Source organism: Manis pentadactyla, chromosome 5 (assembly GCF_030020395.1).
Source record: "Manis pentadactyla isolate mManPen7 chromosome 5, mManPen7.hap1, whole genome shotgun sequence".
Lineage (NCBI taxonomy): Eukaryota > Metazoa > Chordata > Mammalia > Pholidota > Manidae > Manis > Manis pentadactyla.
In genome coordinates this window covers 145,811,901-145,836,633 of record NC_080023.1, presented here as the reverse complement: position 1 = coordinate 145,836,633, position 24,733 = coordinate 145,811,901, and the positions used below count along the sequence as shown (strand labels likewise).

Sequence of the window (24,733 nt, the reverse complement as noted above, 5' to 3'; positions counted from 1 at the left end):
ACACTAAATTTCAAGCCACTGAATTAAATCAGCAGTCCTCAAAAATGAAGTAAATTATAGGAATGACAAAAAAGTAACACAGCTTAAGGTTAAGACACAGCTTAAGGTTAACACAGCTGCTGGTGTGTGAAATGAGTCCACACATAAACTCCAGGGCAGCTACATGGGCACACACACAGGGCCTTGCAGTAGACCCCCAGACTGAACGGACTGGGGTAGGACATGGAAAGTGGCTGAGTCCCAAGTAAATGGTCTTACCAACAGTGACCAGTTGGAAACCAGCCACCACGGAATCCAGCTGTGCACATATTATGTCCTTGTCCAAACTTGACTGGCTGTATATAGGCAGCACTTTGCAAGAACATGTTCAGTGAGGCACAAGTCTGGGCATGCTTTCTAACACAGACCATGTGTTACAAGCAACATGGTGTCACTAACAGTATTATTAATGTTAAGTCAGACAGATTGTAGTAGGAAACACTTTTATTCTTTAAAAGCAATTGTTTTAAGAAAAAGGAATCAAACTGTACTTGTTGGTAATCACACTGGCCATTATCAGAATAGTACATGCTATCAAGTAAAAAAGTTTTATTTTTCTTAGATGCTCCTCACTGGATGATGTGCATCTATTCTATAATAATGTGAACAATACACATGGTGAGCATGTTTTGTGAGCAAGACTCATACTCTCAAATGAGTAAGAGCCTTGGCTTACTCTAAACACTTTTCTTGGCTGCAGCAGATGTCCCAATAATTTGATCATATTTTTCCAGAGCTTAGAAAAGTTAACCACCTAATCATGCCAGAGCTCAACAAACCAGCATTAATCATCACCAAAAAAGGCACTTTAAAATACATTTGACAAGGAGTGACACTAATGCAATGAGAACTGGTCTAAGCCCTGCACTAAACTTTGTCATAGTTCAGATACACAGTGCATTCTGTCCCATGTGTATGTGTGTGTATACATATAAGTATGTACCAACACCCATATACATTTACATATACATACATAAATGTGTGTGCCCACCCAAAAGTCTCTGGGTAAGGAAAAAACCCTTCCTCTTTCCTTTAATTGAATAGTACACAAAAACTCCAGTCACTTTATTTGGAACAAAGAATGAAAGAATTGGCAAATTAATGCAAAAAAGTACTCTACTACACCTTTCTATCAGCAAAAAAGGCAGTAAAATAAATAGTCATTAACTTTCCTAGGTCATCAACTATTAAAATAATAAAATCTAGCATTTTTGAAAAGTTTATTCCACTGTCTGAGGGAACAGGGTAGACATTTTTGGTACTGTAAATCTCATACACTCACACATCCATACTGCTTAGGCTGAAGAGAGCAGAATGAACAGCAGAAATTTCTTCCCCAGATTCCTTCCTTTCAGTACCCAAGGTTTAGCTATGCTGTTATTTTGCTTAGCTTAACATATAAACCAAGTTCTGTATAAATATATTCTTAAATTCTCAAGATATTTGCACAGAGTACCAAAAGTACTTACAGGATTTTTGTGAAATAAACAGAATTAGCCATATACCAGTCCACTGCATAACCCAGGCTTGGGTATTTTGGTTCAAGGTTTTGACAGGCCATCTGTGTCAGTAGTGGACAAAAGGCTTACTCATCCTTTCCAGGACCAGATGTATAGACACGTTCTTATTCTTAGGATATGAAAAAACAATTAGTAATGGAATTTCAAGTTTAATTACTAACTGTAAAATGCCTGAGAACAAAACTTAAAGCAATTTTCGAAAGGTTAAGAGTCAGACCCTGGGCATTTCCGTTTTTTAGCTGCTGGCTCTTCAGTCTTGTGTACTTCTAAAGTGCTCATGTTGGATTTAAGACTGGAGTCTGCTTTAAAGTTGTCAGTGGCAACAGTGAAGCCTGAGAGAAGATATCCCCCACCTCCACTCATCAGTAGTTTGGGATGACTTCGATCTGGCAAAACCTAATCAAGTCAGAAAGACAGACATGCATGTTTGCCTGAGCAGATAAAGCACATGCTAACAATACACATGCCAGAAACCAGCATTTTAATGACACAGACTCTCTCGATGATTTAATCAGACCAATTCCTAAAATGCATCTCCCTTCACATGGCAGTGCAGATGCAAGTGTAGAAATTGACTTAAGTGATTTTCTTTTGAAAAATAAAACTGAACCTGTTTCTGTTAAACCTGAAGCAAGTTTCTGGTGGTAAATACATTTGACAAGGAGTGACACTAATGCAATGAGAACTGGTCTAAGCCAACTGGTCAAGAAAAACTCTGGGCTCCAGACGTTTCATGGCCAACAGTGGACTTTGAATCAACAGAGAAACAGCTACAGGGCTTAGAGCTAGAGCCTCTCTTCCCCAATACCCTGTTAACTCTGACAAGACTTCTCTACAGTGACCATAGCTCAGCCTGACGACCATCACTAAGGGCAGCGTTCCCCAGGGTTGTAGAGTGCCCTGGATAATGTATGATGTCCAAGCAGCAGGGCAGGGCCTGTGGTGGCCACGGAGGTGCTCCCTCAGACCTCTCATCAAGACGGAACTGGTTGTGAGTTCAGGCAGTAGAAAGCCTTGAGCTGCTGCACCTTTGGGATCTGCTCAGGCATTCACACCCAGGGGGCTACGGGCTGCTTCAAGTTGGTAACTGAGCAAGAGCACCAGACTGGGCTGTTTTGCCAAGAGGGCTTCTTTAATGGGCAAGCTTTGCTCTGGGGGTCCCCATCATGCTGAGGCTTTCTCGGAGCAGCACCACAGGCTCTTCCTCCCCCTCCTTTCACACGCATTGGATCTGCAACATGGCCTGATGGCTCCCTGTCTAATCCTGCTCCCTCTCCCCTTATCTTCCAGGGGCTTTCTCCAGATAAATCTCTTACACTTCTAATCTTTTATTTGCCTTCAGAAGACCTAACTGGAAGACAGTCCTACCAGTAAATCCTGAGAACTTGCTGCGGAGACATCCCAGCAGAGAGGATAGGATCAGCTTCTTGTGAACCTAGAGACTGTGCTACTATTGGTTATTGTGATCTCAAGGCCCTGGGGAAACAGGAACCATAGCTTTTTGTATTTCAAGTTTCTCTGGAGTGGAATAACAGAGTAATGGACCCTAACATAAAGAGGGTCAGGAAAGGTCAGGGCATTTTCTGAGATACAGGCATGAGACTCTTTCATCTCTGCAGATAGCAACAGGGATATATCTATTTAACAGTTTTTGACACAATTGCAAAGAACCAGAAACTCAGGAGGGCAGCTCCTTAGGACTGACTGTAAGAACACGTACCTGGTAATTTCTCAGCCAGGTTTCAGACAGCCTGAGGTTGATGACCCCTCCTCTTTCCCGAAGTTTTGTGTAGCATTCCAACAGAGGCTAAAGGCATAAACAGAGTTCTATTAAGAATGACCTCATTGGCTGCAATTTGAGAATCAACATTCAGATGTAAGAATTCCCATCCACTCTGTTTCAATATTATTACCTCTTTATACTGACAGTAGACCACAAATGGCCTTGAAGGGGCCACGAAGTCCAGCAAAGACAGTAGCAATGGAGTAGGATGGAAACGACTAGCTACAATTAAACTGCAAGGAAAATGTTAGACAAATTATTTCTCTTCATACCCAAAGCAGAGCAGGTTTCAAAATGCATTTAAAATGATCATGTATCTATTTGCATAACTCACACAAGGAAGACCTTTAAATATAACATTCTTGAAAATCCAAACAATAAAATCATGAGCTATTACTTTCCAGGAAACACAAACTGGATTAAAAGCTCTTAGGATGCTTAGCAACTCTAAGTAGTATTTAATGATATTCTTGATCATCTGGAAATAAACCCAACATTGCAGTACTGCTTTGCATGTATCTGAATCTCTCTCTCCTGTCAAGTTTTCCTTAGCCTTGCCATTAGCCAGTATTGCATCAATTTGAATGCCCCACAACCAGCATGTAGTAGGACAACGCAGCTCCACTTGATGCACCATCATTTGAGAAATTTCAAGTTTCTTCTAGAACTCTGAAACCAGCACAATTTCCCACCTTCACCAGATGTAGCCTCCTTTCTTTAAAAATTACAAAAAAAAAAAAACCCCAGAGTCATCACCTCTGTTTCTACTTATAATCAAAGCAGACAAGCAGACACAAATGCTGATATGTTTGAAGCAGAGCCCATGAGCACCAAGCCGTTTCTGGCATTTTTCATCAACGTACCCATCTGCATTTCTTTCACTCAGCAGAGCAGCAGCCTCTAAATGTCTTTTCCTCTGTTCTTCTTGTCTCCTCTGCTTTTCCTGAATCTTAAAAAGAAAAATAAGAAACCAATGTATACTGAGGTCAGTCAGGTTCATGGAAACCTTCATCTGTCAAAACATTTCAGCAGTATTTACCAATCTAGATTAAGGAACAGAAGAAGGTCACTTACAAAGAAGCTGAAAACACAGAAGGAAGCAAGCCTGTATGTTATAAGACAATTATCAAGGTACCTATACAATAGTTCTATGTCCTAAAACTCCACCCAAAGCTTAGATCACACACATGTACACACACTCTCCATCTGTTTTGATATTTATTATTTTGGAAGCTGCTGATCCAAAGCCAAACCAAAACCCAGTGCTTAAATGAAATTAACTGGAGCCCTGAGGGGAATATTATGAGGGTAGTGGGGACTCTTAGCATTCTTACATAATCCTTTTTGCTTTCTCTCTCTTTAGGCTCCTTATATTCCAGGTCTTGCGAGACAATTTCCATTGTTTCTTGTTCCTCTGGGTGATTGCTCTCTGGCGCCTCTGCCATGCTGTCTTCGTTCTCTTGTTCCGAAGTCGGTTTCTCCTCCAGTGCGCCATTACAGTCTTCAGCTGATGCACTGTCTTTTGGCTCTGAAGATAACATCTCAGCACAAAACGTGCCATTTAGGAGACTGTCCACTTTGTTGAGGGGGAATTCATAAAGACCACTGAGGAAAGATTTAGGAAATCCAAAACATGCTGTTGCTGCCCGAACAGGTCCAGCTCCAGGGTACAGCTGAATAATGGAGCCAAAACCTGAACAGACAAAAGAAATACATATCCACTCAATGGGCGACTCTAGACTATGGAAACCCTTAGGGTCCTCTACAGTGAAAAGAGTGATGGTCTCTCTAGTCTGCTCAGAAGCTGAAGGATGATGCAGCTCCTCTGGAGTCTATGAATATTCCCAATTAGGGCAATATAATTTCAAAATAAGTAAACAGGAAGTCTTAAAAAGGATTACTCCCACCGAACACTACTGTAAAACCCTATGATCATGCAAATTTGGATGTCACATGTTGGTGACTGGCTCTTAGCTTCCCCTTAGCCCCAACCTCAAACAGGTCAGTTAAAAGTTCTTATCTCCTATGGGGTCAGAGAAAAGGCAGGACAGTCAGGTGGTGCTGCATTCTTCATATCCAATCCCCTTAATGCAGCCCGTAAAATGAGCACCTGCTATCCAAGTTTACTGAAATCACTGTCCCCAAGTTCCAAGCCAGCCATGAGCGTCAGAGCCATCCTCACTGGTACTGAAGCTGGAAAGGAAGAAAGGGCCACTGCTACCTGGGCCACTGGCAGGCTGGGAACTGGACAGTGCAGGAAGGTCCCGGGGAATTAAGCTACATGGGCCTATCAAGTCACTTCATTAACCTCACAGTAACTTAACCTCATTTTCCATGAGCTTGAATTTTTTAGACCCTTCTACTCATATCACGGTGGGTGTTTAATGGACTTGAAAATGTTAAATCTTACCTCCCATTCGTTCCATCATTGCACCCAGCACCAAGCCTGTACATGTTTCCATTACAATCATTTTATTGCCAGCACGGATATTTCCCAATGTCAACATCTGGGCTAGTGTATCATATCTCATGTGGCTGAGGGGAAAAGAATAATTCATTTATTTTTAGCTAAGCAAAGCTTTCTTATTAATCATTTTTCAAGTTTCATTTGTTTCATAAAAATTATGTCGGTAAGATTATTGATTGTTTTGGAAACAACAGTAAAAAGGACTTACAATTTATGAGGTAGGAGGACACTTTATGCAGGTGAGCAAGTGTTTTCATTTTACTTAAAATCATATTTCTTAAAGATATATTTTCCCCCAATTACACGTTTGAAAGGAAACAAAGCGTACTTAATTTTTCCAGGTTCTCTGGCATAATACATAATTGAAAGAATGCGGGTGGATGGCTTCACAACAGTAATGATGGCTTCATATCTGGGGGAAGAAGAAATAAGAACATCAGCTTTCAAAAATTGATTACAAATTGTTCATTTTTAATAATGTACACATCTTACAAATCTATAAAAGATTTAATATTTTTATCCTTTTCAAACAAAAACTACTTACTTCTTTTTCTTCTTTTTTATGTATTTATCTTGAGCAAATTCTGTCTTGTCTCGGAACGTTGTACTATTTTCAATTAACTGCTGAACTATTTCCTATAAGAAAAGGAGCAGATTTCCTGAAACTTCATTTTCACAGAAAAGATAACTTCAAAGGTTTCTTACCCCAGAATGTATCCATAGGTCTGATTCTCCAGTCCCTTTTCCACAGAAGTCCAAATGGATGAATTTTGCATTTTTTAAAATTCTATCTAGGATTTGTGTTAAAATACAAGGGACTTCATAACTTCATTTGATCCAAAGTTAAAGAAAAGAGATACACAACAAAGGGAGAAGAGAGGCCAAGGAAACTGTCATTCCTGGTGCTGGCTGAAAACATTACTGAAAATGAACAAAGTTAAGCTCTGATATGCACTAAGTTATTAAATTCTCTTTTGCTAATAATATTAATGTCATTGACTTATATTTCTGTATATAAGAAACAAAATATTTGATATACTCAATTGCACATACACTTCAAATTATTTATAAGAGAAGTACACAGTATTTTTACATTTTACCTTGGGTAAAATCTGTTTTCAAGATGAAGCAATTTCCTAAATAACAAACAAAAACAAAACACAACATCCTTTGAATATTACCTCTCCTTTAATGCCCTTGTCCTTTAAAGCTTTTATGTCATCTTGAGTAAGTTTCTGAGATTTCCCGTCATCAATTATATTTCGATTATCAGTGCCTGCTTCCTTGGTCTCTAAGGAAGGAAATTGCTTTATGACATTGATGATCTGAATCCATAGACAGCCCATCAGCCACTCACATTTGGCCTTCCAGTTCGACTGCCATCCCCAGTCCTGCCACTACCTCTTCCTGCCAAGACTATTCCAAGTCTCTAACTCATTTTCCTGCTCCCACTCTTGCCCCCTTACAGTCCACAGTTCTTTTTACATGCAAGTTGGCTCATCTATTCTGACACACAAAACCACAGTGGCTTCCGACAGCAACTGGAATACATTCCCAAAATAACCTGCGAGGTTGTACATGATCTGACCCCTGCTTACTTTTTCTGTCCCACCTTTTTTAGCAATTGAAGTATAGCTGATATACAATATTATATTGGTTTCAGATGTATGACATAGTGATTTGATAGCTATCTACTTATTAATGCTCATCCCTGTAAATGCAGTTACCATCTGTCAAATACAAAGATATTACAATATTACCGACCATATTCCGTATGCTGGACTTTCATCCCTACGACTAATTTGCACTATAATTGGAATTTTGTGCCTCTTTTTCCCCTTCATGTATTTCACCCTCTCTGCTCCACCTACCTCCTCTGTTTTCTGCCCTCTTCTGACCCCTGCACATCAGCCACATTGCCCTTCTTCCTGTTCCTTAAACACACTAAGCACAGTCTCATTGAAGGCTTTGGCACTTGCTGTTTCCTTTGCCTGGAATGCTCTCCTGACACATCTGAGTTGCTGGATCCTTTCCATCACTAAGGGTTGATCATTATCTCAGCCAAGTCTCACCTCATCCAATCAGCCTCCAGTACACCTCCCTGCCTTACCATCTTCACAGCACACATCACCATCTGAAATTATGTTGCTGCTTTTCTATTTGGTATTCCCACTGCTGAGGAAATTTTATGAGATGGTGTATCTCATGAAGTGCTATCATCACAATGCCTGATTATGCCTGGAACATATTTGGTGTTTACTATAAATATGGGTGTTAATTTAAAAGTATTTGATTAACTGGCTTGAACCACAACATTGATAGTATTTTAATTACTTAATTTTAATAATTATTTAAGCATTTTTACTTTATTAATGAAATATTTTAAGTATATTTATATTAACAAATATCTAAGCATTTAATTCTAATTAATAATAGTAGCTAAACTTATGGGACTTCTCCTACTGGCAAGGCACCCTAGTAGCTGCTTCCTACATGGTACAATTGAACACTGACTACAGCGCAGGCATTCAGTATATTTATGGCTCCATGTTAGACTTAGAAAACAAATAACCTGCCCACCATTATAAGTCAAGTGATGAAGCCAGAACTTAAACGTAGTCAGTTAAATTCAAAGCCAGACCTCTTAACCTCTACCTTATAGCCAATCGCTTTTCAGCTGTGACTTAACTGGGTACAGAAAGGGCTCTGCACTTGTTCTTGCACTGAAGCAGCAAGGACTCCTGGGATTAAATGCCTGGCCCAAGGTCAGAGAGCCAGTTAATAATGGGCTGGAGTGAGAATCCAGGTTTCAGAAAGCCAGAAACAGGCCTTGGTTCATTCTACCAAGCTACAGTTCCTAGATTATGAGTTTAGATTTCTCTGGGAAAAGAAAAGGTGCCTGGGCTAGCACTTTAGAATTATGGGCGTAGACAGGTTTCTGACTAACTGGCTCAAGAGCATCTATTTCATACACCCAAAGTAGTGCACCTGAAGTAGGCTCCTCCTTCCTCTTCTTGGGCTGAAGACTTCCTCCACTGGTCACTTCAAATGTGGTTCCATAACTATGGCCAATGACGTTATCCAGATAGAACCACTGTTTTTCAAAAGTTACTTTTCTGCGGAAGAAAATGCAATCAATTAGCTAAATCTCATTTGCATTCAGTATCAAAAAGATATGTTGAATCTAGTTTATTTTCAATTTGTCTCCACAAAGGATGAATAGCAGCATTATATCTGAACACGAACTGACAAATGAACTGGAGTGAATAGGGCTGGGACAGAGATATAAAATTAATAAAGAAGCCACAAAAAAGTTGCATTTGAAACAAGACACAAGGACAGAAGACATTCCTCTTCTGAGGTACTGGTCTGACTCCAATTTCCACTGACTGGATGTCCAAACTCACAGCCTTTGCAAATATCATGAAAAGCAATAAGGGGTCACTGAGATCGCCGCCCCACTGGACATACACTGTGAAACCCGTTGCAGTTCATACAAGAAAATCTCAACATTGAACACCTGTTGAGATGACAGATTTAACAAAATTCCCGGGTCTAACTGGTCATTTTCCTTGAACATCATCTAGTAAAAGCAAATTATATTTACAAATAAACATACCGACAATCTACACACTTGGAAATGTGCCTAACACTAGCAGTGTTGTACTGAGGACCATGCAACTTTAGCTTTTCCCATTACCCAGATTTTCATCTCATCACAATTTACAAAAGTCCCACAAAAACAAAAACCTTCCATTCAAAAGAAAAAAAACATCCACTGAGCATTGACCAAGGGTTAGGCAGTGTGGTAGGTGTTTCATACTTTTTAATTTAATTTTCACAGTAACACTGGCACACAGCTCCTTCTGGATGAGCAATCTGAAGCTTAGGGAAAAGAACCTTGTCTAAGATATGTAATTATAAAGTGGGAGCTGAGATTCAAAAGCAGGTCTGTCTGACCCCAAAGCCTGGTTCTTTCCATTATACCACAGTCTGTCCCCACAAAGACCAATGGATCTCAGGAAGCCCTGCCTGGCGTCAGAACATGGCCCACTTCCAGAGAACTCTGCATCCTGGAAGGCATGTACTGGTTCATTCTGTATGTGACCCCGTCCCACACCTTCTCTTCCTTTTTCTCTAACCCAGGAGGCTGACCATGACAGGAGGCACAGACCGCATCACCCAGGCTCCTTTGCCAGCACCCCAGGGCTACTAAAACACTGGGTTTGAGCTGGGTTGGGTTTACCCCTCTGGCAGCTGAGGACTCTGATGCACTGTTATCTTTCAGTTAAAAAGCTTAAATAATTAGCATTGGCACTTCCCAAAAATAATCTGCTTAAAGCAGACACACACTCACATTTCTAATCAGGAATTCTGAAAAGAAAAGAAGTACTGGTTTCAAGAATACAAAGTATAACAGTGATGAGAATCACAAAATTTCTAATTTCAACCACCAAGATAAAATACTTCATTAATGGAAAAATTTTAAATGCATAAAAGTTGGTGCAGATATTACATTTCTGGACTAAAAGAAATTCCTTCCCCTTGTATTTTTTTGTTTCCTTTACTGAATTGGTGCTTCTGCCAAAAAGCTTGGTTGTCACCAGCTTGGTGCTTGGGGGACTGTTACTTGACTGTTTTCTGACACCTGTTCCGCTTTAAACGTCAGTCAACAGTTTGACTCACACAGTTTGACTCACACAGGAGTAAAATAATTCATTGAAAGTGAGCACTTCTCAGAAATTCCAGGTCTCACAATACGTAGCCTTATGGTCTGTAGAAATCTGTTCTCCTGATACTGCATTCAACTTAACTTCTTTGACAAAAGTACTATAATAACCCAACTCAAAAAGAAAGCTTGGTTGCATTTTTCAAATGATTAGCTGAAACATCCTAACACATTTTCACCTTTAATAAGCTACTGGGATTTAACAACCTCACTACCACCACCATCATCCCACCCCAGCCAAAAAGTTATCAAAATTCCCACTTCTCTCGCTAAAACAGAACACTAAAACAGTGGTAACGAATCAGCGGGTTCAACCTACCAACCTAATTTCAAGTTTTGAGTCCTTGAGCAAACTGCTTTTGGGCAATTTAACTTCCTCAGACCTCACATCCCTTGGTATTAAATAAGGGGACCCCCTAGAATCATTCCACATTCCATGGGAAGTTGTTTCCTAACGTTATTCCGCATAGACGAGTATTCCCAGTGGGCAGAGAGAGAGAGAGAGAGAGAGAGAGAGAGAGAGAGAGAGGAGCCAGAAGGCCAGACAGATTTCATACCTGTGGGATTGAGCCTGGCTGAGTGAGGGATTAATGAGGAAGAAGGATTTATACAGAAAAGGTGGGGGAGGTTGGGGGAAGCTCTGAGAGGCAAGGATAAGATCAGAGGGTGAAGAGTGCGTTCTGTGAGAAAACAGGACTGAAGATCCCAGGAACCTAGGGGCAGAATCTCAGGACAAGGGGTGGTGGTGTGGGGAGCGGGGGCGGCCACTGGGCCAAGAATGGGAAAGGGACTCTGCGGAAAGACTGAAAGGCATGTTGAAAAGGCCAGGTACGAGACCTTGGAAGGGGGGTGTTCTGGGAGACAGCAGGGGTAGGGGAGACCCCAAGTGCCCAGGATGGGATCTTGGAGGAAAAGGCCTCAAAGGGCAGACCGGGTGGAGATAACAAGCGAGGAGGCTGGGGTTCTTGAGAGCCAAGAATGGGACCTGGTAGGGGGCTGTATGGGAAGATGTGTAGGAAGGAGTTATCTACAAGATGGGGACGGGGAATTTCAAAGGCCGACAACTTGACTTACTTTCTCCTTTGGACTTGCACGGCTTTGAACACATCTTCCCGTTTCAACACCACGAAGTCGCCGTCGCGGATGCAGTGGTCCCCGGGGCGCGGTGGCTGTGGGCCTGGCTGCTCCCCTGAGCCCTCCATGACGCTCAGCTGGTCTCCCTGCTTTGCAGCGTCCCTCCGGGGCCCCGATCCCCGCCCCTCCTCAGCTATCGCCGAGGCCAGCCTCTCGTCCCACTAGCAGAGAGGACGCCGAAACCTCCGACAAGCGGCGCCCCCACGTGCTGCGCACGGCTTCCGCTTTCTAGCCGTGGCCTGTGCACAGCTTCCGGGCGTCACGCGGCTTCCGCCTGGACGAACTCCTTGATTGGCTGCTCTCCGTCCCGCCTCTCCCGATCCTCGGACGGAAGTTGTGTCACAGAAGCGCCAAAAAAGAACTTGGAAGAAGACTAGCGTCCTGACTGAGGCGTTGGAACTCGCCTTTCCCCTGGTTTTTTAGGTGTCGGTGGAGAGACTGAGGTTCCCGTACTGCACTGACGGGTGAGGCGAGGTCTGTCGGGGGGACGTCGGGAGAGCTGCAGCCGAAGGGAACGTCGGGACTTGGGCAGGGGTTACCTGAGGAGTTCGGGCCTCGGAGTCTCCTCCCTGCCCCGCCGTGCTTCCCCCGGGAGGAAGGGAGCCACGCGGGGTAGATCTGCTACCCAGGAGCCTGCTTGGCGGTGAAGTAGGGGAGCTTTGGGACCTCTGTCTTTTGCAAGTAAGAGCTTAGCCTGAGGAAACGTAAATGAAGTACGGTATTAAAAGCACAGCGGGCCACGGGTGGCTCCTTACTCGTTCTCAAGTCCTACCTCTTGCATTTGTGTTGGAAGTTTTGCTAGTTGTTCTCACCAAATTATCTCGTTTGTAAAAGTTATGACACACAGGGTTGTCGAAGGAACGTTCTACACGTTAAATTCCTTTAAACAAAGATTCGGATATGATCTCGTAACGAATTGCCCTACCGTGTACGGTTATAGTCTTATTCTTATACTTAGGATATGAACTATTTTTAAAAATAGACTTTAATTTTAGAATAGTTTTAGGTTTACAGAAGAATTGCACAAAGTATAGAGAGTTCTCATGTATCTCCTCTTCCCTCCCCCCACCCCCAGTTCCCCTATTAATATCCTGCATTAGTGTGGTACAGTTGTTGCAATTGGTGGGCCAATATTGATACATTATTGTTAGCTAAAGTCCAGAGTTTACAATTAGCGTTCATTCTTTCTGTAGTACAGTTCCATGGATTTTGACAAATTTGTAATGTCACATATCCACCATTACTGTTTCATACAGAATAGTCTCAGTGCCCTGAAACTGCCCTGTGCTCCACCTATATGTTGTTTTAAAACCCATTTTTAAAGGTCACTTATATTTTGGATAATTTGATACTCAGCCAGGAACTATCTTTATGGATTAGAGTTTAATAAAAATGAGTATTTCGCTATGTACAAAAAAAAATGTGTTTTATTACAGCGGGGCAGTGGTGGTGAGGTCACTGCACCCATGGTTAGAGATACCAGGGATGTTGCAAATGTGCTACCATGCACAGGGCAGTGCATTCTCCAAACAAGGAATATTCTTGCCCCAAATAGCAATAAAGCCAAGGTTAAGAGACACACACACAACAAAAAAAAAAATGTGGAGGGATAATTAGCCTCCCAAAATTGCATTAACAAATAAGAATATGCTTGTAAGAAAGTCTTAACTGCATTTCAACGATTTATCGAGAAACTGCAAGTAACCTGTCTGATCAGTATTGGCTTAGAAATGATCTTTCTTCCATTGTCTTTTTAAGGCATTTGTAAATCTTCTGGAAATTAACTTCTTTCCCATTTTGGCCCCTATGAAAAAAGAAAGACTGAAACGTATGTACCCTGTCCGACTCCTGTGCTTCCGCAGAAGGCTGTGCCTCAGATGCTTGTGTGAAAATAGCCATGTGTCTCTGTAGCTATGACACTGCAGGATAGCTGGTATATAAGGAGCTATGGTGATGTATTCCTAATGTCACAGTTCAGGATTATGTTCAGCTAGTGCTGCCCTAAAATAACTCTCAAACACTACAAACAAGCTATCTCATGGCTAATTATCTGTCTTATTTTAATTTCTATTGTGGAAGCTCTTTAAAAACAGATGGAGTGCCTTTTCCTATTTTTATCCCATGAGCATCCAGTATACCTGGTTAAATATCTATGGTATATCTCAGAAAGAGAACTGCAATGTTGGAGGCTTGTTCTGTGGTGTACAATGTTGCAGTCTGTTTACTGGTCTTTCCAACTGGAATACATTGATTTTCCTTTACTGTGTTAATATATTTTTAGGAACACTGTTTCCCCTAAAGTTGTGATGAAGACTTTTCTAATCTTTATCTTTTAGAAGACATGAGTGGAGAATATAGAGGGAGAGGATTTGGACGAGGAAGATTTCAAAGTTGGAAAAGAAGAAGAGGTGGTGGGAGCTTCTCAGGAAAATGGAGAGAAAGAGAACACAGACCTGACCTGAGTAAAAGTATGGGAAAACATTCTTCTGGTAGGGGAGGTACACGATTGTTCAATTTTTTTTTCTTCATGAAGGAAGTTATTTATGCCTGTAATACAAAGGAGTTTATTTCAAATTTCAGTCTGACTTTATCCCTTAGAGTAGTATTTGAATGTTAATATCCAACATTTTTACCAAAACCTGTAACTTAAATATTCTGATATCGTGTCAGGTTCTCATTGTTGGAAGGAGAAGCAAATTGCAAAACAATGTTGTTTCTACTAATCTAGTATTCTTCCCCCCACCGCCCAGAACAAAGCCCACAGTCTTCGCTACTGCAGTCAACATTAGATCAACTCATACCATATAAAGGCTGGAAGCTTTATTTCTCTGAAGGTAAAAATGCAAAAAGTACTATAAATTATATTTTCTTGACTTGTCTTTGGATGCTACATCTCATATTATTATAATTCATTTGGCTTACTGGTATATATATATACCCCCTTGTTTAATTTTAGTTCACTCAAACAGTTATACCATATTTATCTTTCAAGGGCATTATTTTTAGGTTTTGTATCAGTTAGGAGGACAGAAACCTTGCTAAGGTTTTCAAAAAGTGTATTTAACATGGGGAATTGGATATGCAGATGGAAGACTCAAAGAGAACATTGAGGTGAGGCAAGTAGTAACTTCAGGAAGCAGCACACATCCTATGGCTGAGGGAACGGAAGATAAGAGGTTCTGAGGTTACCAGAACCTCAGAATTCCAAGGAAGGGCCACAGCATAACTATTGTTTCAAACTCTGAAGGACCCCCTACAAAGCTGTGCTCAGACTGCTGAAGAGCCCCCTTCAGAGTTGTGCTCAGACCACTGAGGCAAATGAAGCTCGTTGCTACTGCTAACTGATATGAGGATAGCAGGGTTGGTGTTCAGACCTGGCGGCTGAAAATGGATTGTATTTTGCAACTGGAAAGATGCTGAAAAGACAGAAACAACAATAAATTCCTTTCTCCTTTCCCACTATCTTTCAGCCTCTCAAGTGTCTCCAATTGGCAGAACCTAAAGAGATTCTGGGAAATGCACTGTGCAGATCTTGATCATAGCACCACAGAGCAGAAAATGGAAGGATAGTTTAGAATCAAGAGACAGTAACCAATTTGTATAGAATTCTCTCTTTTATAATCAAGAACACCAGCTAGCATCTTACATCTGTCTATATAGGTTTGGAGAATTGCCTTTTGGTTTTCTTAAACTATATTTTATCTTTTTGAGGGATAGTTTTATATATATAAATATACATGTTATATGTAATATATATAAATGTGTGTGTATATATATATATATATTACATATATAATGTATGTGTGTGTGTATATATATATATATATATATAATTGCACATGTTGTATATATGTAATCTTTGTTTTTACCCCCCACTAGGCTGTATACTGCTTAAAGGCAAGGATCTTGCCCCATACCAGGCACTCAGCATTCATTTTGTGAATGAATAAAGTCCTTTTCAAATGTTTTCTGTATTGAGAGTATGGTTTTATTTTTCTATTATGTAGACAGATATGTTTAATAGGTGATACATTTTTTATTGCATTAGAATATATTAACTGCCAACACCCACAATATTTCTGTAGCAGTTGGCTCAGAACAACAGAAGTGTTCATTGGACTGGTCCTAAAGATGGAGTTCAGGAGGTCCCTTAGGTTTAACCAACTTTACTTCTAAACAACTTCCTTGTATTCTCTGTGGAAGATCAATTAAAAAATGTTTTCGAACTTTACAGTGTAAAAGATAGTGTTGGGGCCAGAGTCCAATAGTGGTCTGTCTGTTCCCTGATCTCAGGAAGGGATTTGACAAGTGGCAGTTTGGACTAGTAGAATTTACTTTGCAAACACTGGTTGTCTTCAGTGTTTTCAGTAAGAGTTTAGTTCATGTTTGGTTTTATTATAATTTTTCTTTTAAGCTTGATTATGTAAGCTCTTTGAACAAATAGGCTCTATTAGGTGTCAGAGGTGCAAAACAAAGATTCCCAGATGTGGTGCATTAGAGACAGGCACTTTCTATCTCATTTCAGATTATGCAGAACTAAACTTGTTCTAGAATCTCTATACCAGTTACCTAAATGTAATCAGAATGCAAGACAGTTGGAAAAAGTTATTGTGTATATAGTGTTTCTCTGTCTTGTGAAAAATGTGCTTGCACTTGTGATTATTATTGCTAATGTCATATTTGTCGGATTAGTTTACAGTGATAGTTCTCCTTTTATTGAGAAGATTCAAGCATTTGAACATTTTTTCACACGGCATATTGATTTATATGATAAGGTAAGACTTCCATACAATGAAGCTACTAGTCTACCTTTATTTGTCACGTTGTTGAGTGATGTGTTTGAGGTGCTAGTGATTGTGATCATAGACACTGGAGTCAGGTAGCTTTGGCTCAGATCCCAGCTCTGCCACTTAACTTGCAGTGTGGTCTTAGGTGAGTTAATTACCTTCTTTGTGCCTCAGGTTTCTCATCTGTCTTTACAATAGTAGTAACTATAATCTAATTTATATTAATGTTAGTATTATAGTCTATCTCTTATAATAGTATTAATACCTACCAAAAAGGATTGTTGAGAGGCATAAATAAGTTAATATATTTTAAATATTAGAACCATGCTCAGCACAAAATTTACTGTTTATTATCACTATATAGACCTCTGCTTTCTCAAAGTGTAATTGAATGCTGAGTTGTGATAGTTAACACTGAAAAAGCAATCATTGTTTTCATACCTTAATATTTGAACAAATAGGCTCTACTAGGTGTCAGAGGTGCAAAACAAAGATTCCCAGATGTGGTGCATTAGAGACAGGCACTTTCTATCTCATTTCAGATTATGCAGTACTAAACTTGTTCTAGAATCTCTATACCAGTTACCTAAATTTAATCAGAATGCAAAACAGTTGGAAAAAGTTATTGTGTATATAGTGTTTCTCTGTCTCGTGAAAAATGTGCTTAATATTTTATAGGATGAAATAGAAAGAAAGGGAAGTATTTTGGTGGATTTTAAAGAACTGACAGAAGATGATGAAATAATTAAACTAATACCAAATATAGCAAATGAATTAAGGGATACACCTGAGAAAACTTTGGCTTACATGGGTTTGGCAATACATCAGGTAAGCATGTTGTGCAGGCTTTTGTAAAAGTCAAGATTCATAATTTTTACCTATAGGTCTTAGCTCAATCTAAAAGGTTGCAATCCTGTCCTAAAAGATAACCATTCATTTTATGTACAACAACTTACCTAAATATATCATTTATTTCTAATTTATTTGAATTAGTTTAATCTCATTAAAGATTGTACAGGATTAAACCTTAAGGAAGATAAGGCAAGAAATCAAGTGTTACCAGCCATGAGCTTGGAACAGAAAGACCAACCTCAGATCTAGGTTCTTTGGCATGAGGCAAGTCACTTAATCTCCCTGAATGTCCTGTATATAAACTGAAAATAGCAATATGTGTTGTGCCTGCCTGAGTTTGTCTCAGTGTCAGATGACAATTTATGTGAAAGCATTTTTTAGACTGGCAAAACAGGTAAATGCTTCAAGATAAAGAGTAGAAAATCTCAGGACAGGCACAGATAAAGTGTTGGGTGCATTCAGAGATAAAGATAAGACCCTGAACTTTGGGGAAGAATGAGGAGCACTGAGAGGAAGACATTGTAGAGGTGGTGGGGTTTATAATGGGTCTTAAAGGAGTATGAGGTTTGGACATAGAGCAGTGGAGATGAGGAATAGTTCCTTACAAAGATGTGTACACCACAGTAACCCACACGAAACTGTGACTGTTGTCTTCAGGTTCATCTCACTCAGTGGTTCTCTGCATCCAAGTCACCACATCCTTTCATTTCTACTTCTAAATTGTCTCTTATATTCATCTCTTTTCCATCTTTACTTCCTGTCCTAAGCCTTCATTGTCTTTCCTAAACTATTGCTGTACAAGGTAAAACATACTCTGTCTTTGGAAAGTGGTGACTGTTTTCTACCAGATGATATATCCAAATCCTTTATGTGGCATTGAAGGCCTTCCATGGTCTGGTTCAACTTCTCTCCATCACTCTCCTTCACTCACTACCATCCACTGAGCTCTCTCCAGGATTCTCTAAATAACTCCTCCCTCTTGCACATCTTGTCCATTCAGTATAAAATGTCCCTTGACTTGTATATTCAGATTTTAGGGGCTCTAACTCAGTTGTCTGTCTGAAACTTTTCTCATGACCCTTTTTAAAACTGCATAGTATTTTGTCTCTAAATCTTTGTGGTTCTTATAACAATTATAGCTATATATGTGCATCTCATTTTTCTCTGATTGTCAACATACTGCTTTGTACAGAAGGAGTCATTAAATATTTGTTTAATGTTAAATGCCAAGGTATGAGTATTGGGTTTTTCAGAAGTCATTTTTAGTTTTTTCTATCTTAATTTTTCAGTGAATATGGAGAAGTAGAAAATATTTTTTCACCAGAACCTGTCTAGGAGGTACTAGCTTTGGGGACTACTGTAAGGACTTTCAGGTTTAGTTGGGACAAAAGGTAAAAGACAGGGATGCTGGAGTTTTCCAGACCTGGGAAACAAAATCCCAGGTAAAATATAATCCACTATAAAAAGAAGTCACAATTAAATATCACAGTTTAAAAGGGCTGTTAGAATTCAGGTAACATTCTGTTCTGAACTGTTTATATTCATAAACTTCATGTTCTCTGTAAAATAGTTGTACTTCAAGAGGATGTTCTGTTTTCCAAGTTTTGAGTAAGTGTCTATCCTGTTTAGGTATTAACTAAGGACCTTGAGAGACATGCAGCTGAATTACAAGCTCAAGAAGGATTATCTAGAGATGGGGAAACAATAGTCAATGTGCCGCATATTCATGCAAGGTGAGGAATATGCTGGTATTAAAGTATTATTTAGAATCAGGCATTGAAGGCTATTTACAAATGAGAACCTCATTTTAAGAGAGACAAATCAGTAAAAGGGTATAAGTTCTTCTCTGGTCATCACTCCCAAGTGAAACCACTGATAATTCTTCAGACATAACAGGAATCAACCTTTTCTCACCAAATAAGTTGATTTCCCAACCTGCATAATTTTGTAAATGTTGATTTTGGATGTGTACTTACCAAGATCTTGCTGTTTAAATTAGTAATTAAATTAATAATTTAGACTTAAGTTAGTGTAGTGCATTAGCTGGTGTAATTATATTTTGTTAAAATTACTTACTTTTTACTAGATACAGAGAACAAATTGGAATTTTATTTTTCTTTAATTCATCTTTATTTTATTTTAAAGATTTAAAATTCTCGTTAGAATAGATGAATAAAGTAATCATCAGGGTTTTGTTTTTCTTTCCTAGAATTTGTAGAAGACACGACTTCCTAGCAGTTCTTGAAAAGGAAGTTTAAAAACTTAAAAGTTGCTGGACCTGTAGGCTTTCCTTTTGGCATTACTTTTTTCCTTTTTCCCTAGAGAACAGCCAATGGGACGACGAAAAGGGAAGATACAGCATTTTTATTTTTAGAGTGATGTAATTCTTGTGAAATTTCTGAGATGTAGAGATGACATGATTTAAGATTCATAAATTGTTCCCAAAGGGAACTGGTGAAAATACAGACAACCTCAATTTCTTGTTCATTGTAAATTCATTGATAAATATGTTCCTTTTTTTTTTTGTTTTTAGGGTGTATAACTATGAGCCCTTGACACAACTCAAGAATGTCCGAGCAAATTACTATGGAAAATACATTGCTCTGAGAGGGACTGTGGTTCGCGTCAGTAATATAAAGCCTCTCTGCACCAAGATGGCTTTTCTTTGTGCTGCCTGTGGAGAAGTTCAGAGCTTTTCTCTTCCAGATGGAAAATACAATCTTCCCACGAAGGTGATACCAGATTCTTTAACTACTTCTTTATTTATCTTAGTAAAGAAGGCAAGTCAGTTTATGGAAAACATTTCCCAGAGTTTCAGAGCCCAAAACTTACTTTTACTTTCAATTTTTTAATAATGAAATACTTCAGGGTACAGAAAATAAATAAATAAAACATTCCTCTGCCCACCACTCAAAAATTATGTTTTGTCAGCTGCAGATATATTTTTAAAGATACAAAGCATTACTGTCTCTTTTTTACTACTTGTTTGTACTATTATAAGAGAGGATCATTATCCTGAAGTTAATGTGTATCTTTTCCATTCATTTTTTCATATTTGACTGCATAGATACACATAGCAAGTTTTTTCTTTTGCTGTTGGTAAGTGATGTGTTCCTCATTTATTTATAAACTTATTTTAAACCATAGATTTTAAAACCATAGAAAATATGCAGAGAATAGCTAATATCTGTACACCCACCATTGTAGGTTGACAAATGGTAATATTTTGTGATTTTAGCCTAATTTTTAAAAAATTTTCTATTAAGGTATGATTGATATACACTCTTATGAAGGTTTCACATGAAAAAACAGTGTGGTTACTACATTTACCCATATTATCAAGTCCCCACCCATAACCCAATGCAGTCACTGTCCATCAGTGTAGTAAGATGTCTTCTCTGTGCTACACTGTTCTCCCTGTGATCCCCCACATCATGTGTACTAAACATAATACCCCTCAATCCCCTTCTCCCTCCCTCCCCCTCCCCTTTTGTAACCACTAGTTCCTTCTTGGAGTCTGTGAGTCTGCTGCTATTTTGTTCCTTCAGTTTTGCTTCGTTGTTATACTCCACAAATGAGGGAAATCGTTTGGCATGTGTCTTTCTCTGCCTGGCTTATTTCACTGAGCATAATGTCCTCCAGTTCCATCCATGTTGTTGCAAATTGTAGGATTTGTTTCTTTCTTATGGCTGAATAGTATTCCATTGTGTGTATGTACCACCTCTTCTTTATCCATTCATCTACTGATGGACACTTAGGTTGCTTCCATATCTTGGCTATTGTAAAAAGTGCTGTGATAAACATAGGGGTGCATATGTCTTTTTGAATCTGAGAAGTTGTATTCTTTGGGTAATTCCAAGGAGTGGGATTTCCAGGTCAAATGGTATTTCTATTTTTAGTTTTTTGAGGAACCTCCATATTGCTTTCCACAATGGTTGAACTAGCTTACATTCCCACCAGAATGTAGGACAGTTCCCCTTTCTCTGCATCCTCGCCAGCATTTGTTGTTGTTAGTCTTTTCGATGCTGGCCATCCTTGCTGGTGTGAGGTGATATCTCATTGTGGTTTTAGTTTGCATTTCCCTGATGATTAGTGATGTGGAGCATCTTTACACATATCTGTTGGCCATCTGAATTTCTTCTTTGGAGAACTTTCTCTTCATATCCTCTGCCCATTTGTTAATCGGGTTATTTGCTTTTTGGGTGTTGAGGTGTGTAAGTTCTTTATATTTTTTGAATGTGAACCCCTTGACAGATATGTCATTTACAAATATATTCTCCCATACTGTAGGATGCCTTTTTGTTTTGTTGATGGTGTCCTTTGCCACACAGAAACTTTTTAGTTTGATGTAGTCCCATGTGTTCATTTTTCCTTTTGTTTCCCTTGCTCGAGGAGATGCGTTCAGAAGAAGTTGCTCATGCTTATATTCAGGAGATTTTTGACTATGTTGTCTTCTAAGAGTTTTATGGTTTCATGACTTATATTCAGGTCTTTAATCCATTTTGAGTTTACTTTTGTGTATGGAGTCATACAATAATCCAGTTTCATTCTCTTGCATGTAGCTGTCTAGTTTTGTCAACAGCAGCTGTTGAAGAGGCTGTCATTTCCCCATTGTATGTCCGTGGCTTCTTTATCATTTATTAATTGGCCATATATGGTTGGGTTTATATCAGGGCTCTCTAGTCTGTTCCACTGGTCTATGGGTCTCTCTTCTTGTGCCAGTACCAAATTGTCTTGATTAATGTGGCTTTGTAGTAGAGCTTGAAGTTGGGGAGCATAATCCCCCCAGCTTTATTCTTCCTTCTCAGGATTGTTTTGGTTATTTGGGGTCTTTTGTGGTTCCATATGAATTTTAGAACGATTTTCGATAGTTCGTTGAAGAATGCTGTTGGTATTTTGATAGGAATTGCATTGAATCTGTAGATTGCATTAGGCAGGATGGACATTTTGACAATATTAATTCCTCCTATCCTTGAGCACAGGATGTGTTTTCATTTATTGGTATCTTCTTTAATTTCTGTCATGAGTGTCTTGTAGTTTTCAGAGTATAGGTCTTTCACTTCCTTGGTTAGATTTATTCCTAGCTATTTTATTGTCTTTGATGCAGCTGTGAATGGAATTGTTTTCCTGATTTCTCTCTGCTTGTTCATTGTTAGTGTACGGGAATGCCACAGATTTCTGTGTATTAATTTTGTATCCTGCCACTTTGCTGAATTCAGATATTAGATCTAGTAGTTTTGGAGTGGATTCTTTAGGGTTTTTTAAAGCTTAATTTTTTTTAACAAAGAACAGTAAGGATTAAAGTTGAAGTCTCTCTCTTCTCTCCCAAGTTCCAGCAAGGGACAGGTATACATATACTTAGTAATACACAAATATGATTGTTGGTAAACTTCAAAAGTCTACACAGCCATATAACAAGGCCCACCCATTTGGATTACAAGAAATTGACTTTAAGAAGAGCTTCCTTTGAAACCTGTATTTCAGCACATGAGGCTCTCCTTCATTTTTTTGAGGACTAGTGTGAGGAGTTTATTGGCTAGTTCCCTTTTTTTTTAATTGAGTTATCACTGATATACAATTTTATATTGGTTTCAAGTATACAGCACAGTGGTTCAATAGTTATCCATGTTAAATCCTAACCCCTACTTGTGCAGTTACTATCTGTCATCATAGGAAGATGTTACAGAATCATTGGCTATATTCTCCATGCTGTACTACTATCCCTGTGATTAACATATATTATGATTGAGAATTTTTGTGCCATTTTATCCCCCTAACCCACCAACCTCAACCCCACCCCAGTGGTATCCACCAGTCCCTTCTCAGTGTCTATGAGTCTACTGCTATTTTGTTCATTTTATTTTGCTTTCTTTTATATTCTACAAGTAAGTGAAATCATATGGTATATTTCTTTCTCTTCCTGGCTTATTTCATTTCATAATACCCTGTAGATCCATCCATATTGTTGCAAATGGCAGGATTTCTTTCTTTCTATTTTAATGGCTGAATAATATTCCGTTTTGTATATGTACCACATCTTTATCCATTCATCTATTGATGGACACCTAGGGTGCTTCTGTAACTTGACTCTTGTAAATAATGCAGGACTACACATAGGGGTGCATATGTCTTTTCAAATCAGAGATTTTGTTTTCTGAAGGTAAATTCCTCAAAGTGGATTTACTGGTTCATACTTTTTCTATTTTTGGTTTTTTGAAGAACCTCCATATTGCTTTCCACAGCAACTGCACTAATTTACATTCCCACCAACAGTGTAGGAGGGTTCCCTTTTCTCCATATTCTCGCCAGCACTTGTTATTTCTTGTCCTTTGGATAGTGCCCATTCTACCTGGTGTGAGGTGATATCTCATTGTAGTTTTGGTTTGCATTTCCCTGATGATTAGTAATGTGGAGCATCTTTCCATGTGCCTATTGGCCACCTGTATTTATTCCTTAGAAAATGTCTATTCATGTTCACCTGTTATTTAATCAGCATATTTGTTCTTTGGTTGTTGAAGCTTATGAGTTTTTTATATATTTTGGATGTTAACCCCTTATTTGATAAATCATTTATGAATGCTTTTTGTTCTGCTGACAGTTTTCCTTCCTGTACGGAGCTTTTTAGTTTGATGTAGTCCCACTTGGTCATTTTTTATTTTATTCCCCTTGCCTGAGGAAATGTATCCAGGAAAAATTGCTCATGCTTGTGTTCAATAAATTTTTGCCAATGTTTTCTTCTTAGTTTTATGGTTTCATGATGTACATTCAGGTCTTTGATCCATTTTGTGTTTACTTTTGTGTTTCCAGTTTCATTCTTGTGCATGTAGCTATTCAGTTTTCCCAACACCATTAGTTTGAAGAGACTGTCTTTTCCCCATTGTATATTCATGATTCCTTTATTGTATATTAATTGACCATATATGTGTGAGTTTATATCTAGACTCTCTATTGTGTTCTATTGATCTGTGGGTCTTTTCTTGTGCCAGTACCAAATTGTTTTGATTACTGTGGTTGGTTTTGTAGTATAGCTTAAAGCCAGGGAGTATAATCCCCCTAGCATGTTCTTTCTCAGGATTGCTTTGGCTACTCTGGGTCTTTTGTGGTTCAATATGAATTTTAGAACTATTTGCTCTAGTTCATACAAAAATGCCATTGGTATTTTGATAGAGGTTGCATTGAATCTGTAAATTGCTTTGGGCAGGATAGTCATTCTTGACAATATTAATTCTTCCTATCCATGAGCTTGGAATAGATTTCTATTTATTGGTGTTTTCTTTAATTTCTCTCATGAGTGTCTTAGAGTACAGGTCTTTCACTGACTTAGTTAGGTTTTATTCCTAGGTATTTTTCTTTTTGATGCAGTTGTAAATGGGATTGTTTTCCTAGTTTCTCTTTCTCTTAGTGTGTTGTTAGTGTATAGTT

The 24,733-nt window shown here is 38.9% G+C and overlaps 2 protein-coding genes across 6 annotated transcripts in view; one reads left to right on the top strand and one right to left on the bottom strand.

The window, feature by feature from the left end:
* Positions 1-464: 464 nt before the first annotated feature.
* On the bottom strand, positions 465-11,926 carry TRMT6 (tRNA methyltransferase 6 non-catalytic subunit). Of its 2 annotated transcripts, XM_036885107.2 has the most exons (11): positions 11,613-11,923; positions 8,798-8,925; positions 6,991-7,100; positions 6,354-6,445; positions 6,138-6,221; positions 5,753-5,877; positions 4,677-5,035; positions 4,206-4,291; positions 3,473-3,575; positions 3,280-3,366; positions 465-1,955 (listed from the first exon to the last, which is right to left on the bottom strand). In XM_036885107.2, exons 1-11 carry the CDS (start codon positions 11,738-11,740, stop codon positions 1,764-1,766), a joined length of 1,494 nt encoding a protein of 497 aa, XP_036741002.2. In that variant the 5' UTR covers positions 11,741-11,923; the 3' UTR covers positions 465-1,763. The 2 variants fall into 2 exon arrangements, 1 of the variants encoding a protein (XP_036741002.2); XR_005024741.2 differs by lacking the exon at positions 465-1,955 and having other exon boundaries at positions 3,349-3,366; positions 4,099-4,291; positions 11,613-11,926.
* A 106-nt stretch (positions 11,927-12,032) lies between these two features.
* The window catches only part of MCM8 (minichromosome maintenance 8 homologous recombination repair factor), a 62,904-nt gene continuing 50,203 nt past the window's right edge, over positions 12,033-24,733 (top strand). Inside the window, exons 1-7 of one of the 4 annotated variants that reach the window (XM_057502752.1) lie at positions 12,033-12,315; positions 14,009-14,140; positions 14,423-14,506; positions 16,365-16,447; positions 17,138-17,287; positions 18,941-19,044; positions 19,845-20,043. In XM_057502752.1, the coding sequence (XP_057358735.1) occupies positions 14,014-14,140; positions 14,423-14,506; positions 16,365-16,447; positions 17,138-17,287; positions 18,941-19,044; positions 19,845-20,043 (747 nt within the window). In that variant the 5' untranslated portion in view covers positions 12,033-12,315; positions 14,009-14,013. Of the gene's footprint in view, positions 12,354-14,008; positions 14,162-14,422; positions 14,507-16,364; positions 16,448-17,137; positions 17,288-18,940; positions 19,045-19,844; positions 20,044-24,733 lie in introns of all 4 variants that reach the window. The other 3 variants (XM_057502749.1, XM_057502750.1, XM_057502751.1) reach the window with 3 other exon arrangements.

What these genes read in the sequence shown, in the direction of transcription:
- TRMT6 (XM_036885107.2), bottom strand. Translation starts at nt 11,740, where the DNA reads ATGGAGGGCTCAGGGGAGCAGCCAGGCCCACAGCCACCGCGCCCCGGG. An exon ending in TCTACTGTCAGTATAAAGAG is followed by an intron (nt 3,367 to 3,472) that starts GTAATAATATTG and finishes TTATGCCTTTAG; the next exon opens with CCTCTGTTGGAATGCTACAC. An exon ending in CCTGGCTGAGAAATTACCAG is followed by an intron (nt 1,956 to 3,279) that starts GTACGTGTTCTT and finishes TGACTTGATTAG; the next exon opens with GTTTTGCCAGATCGAAGTCA.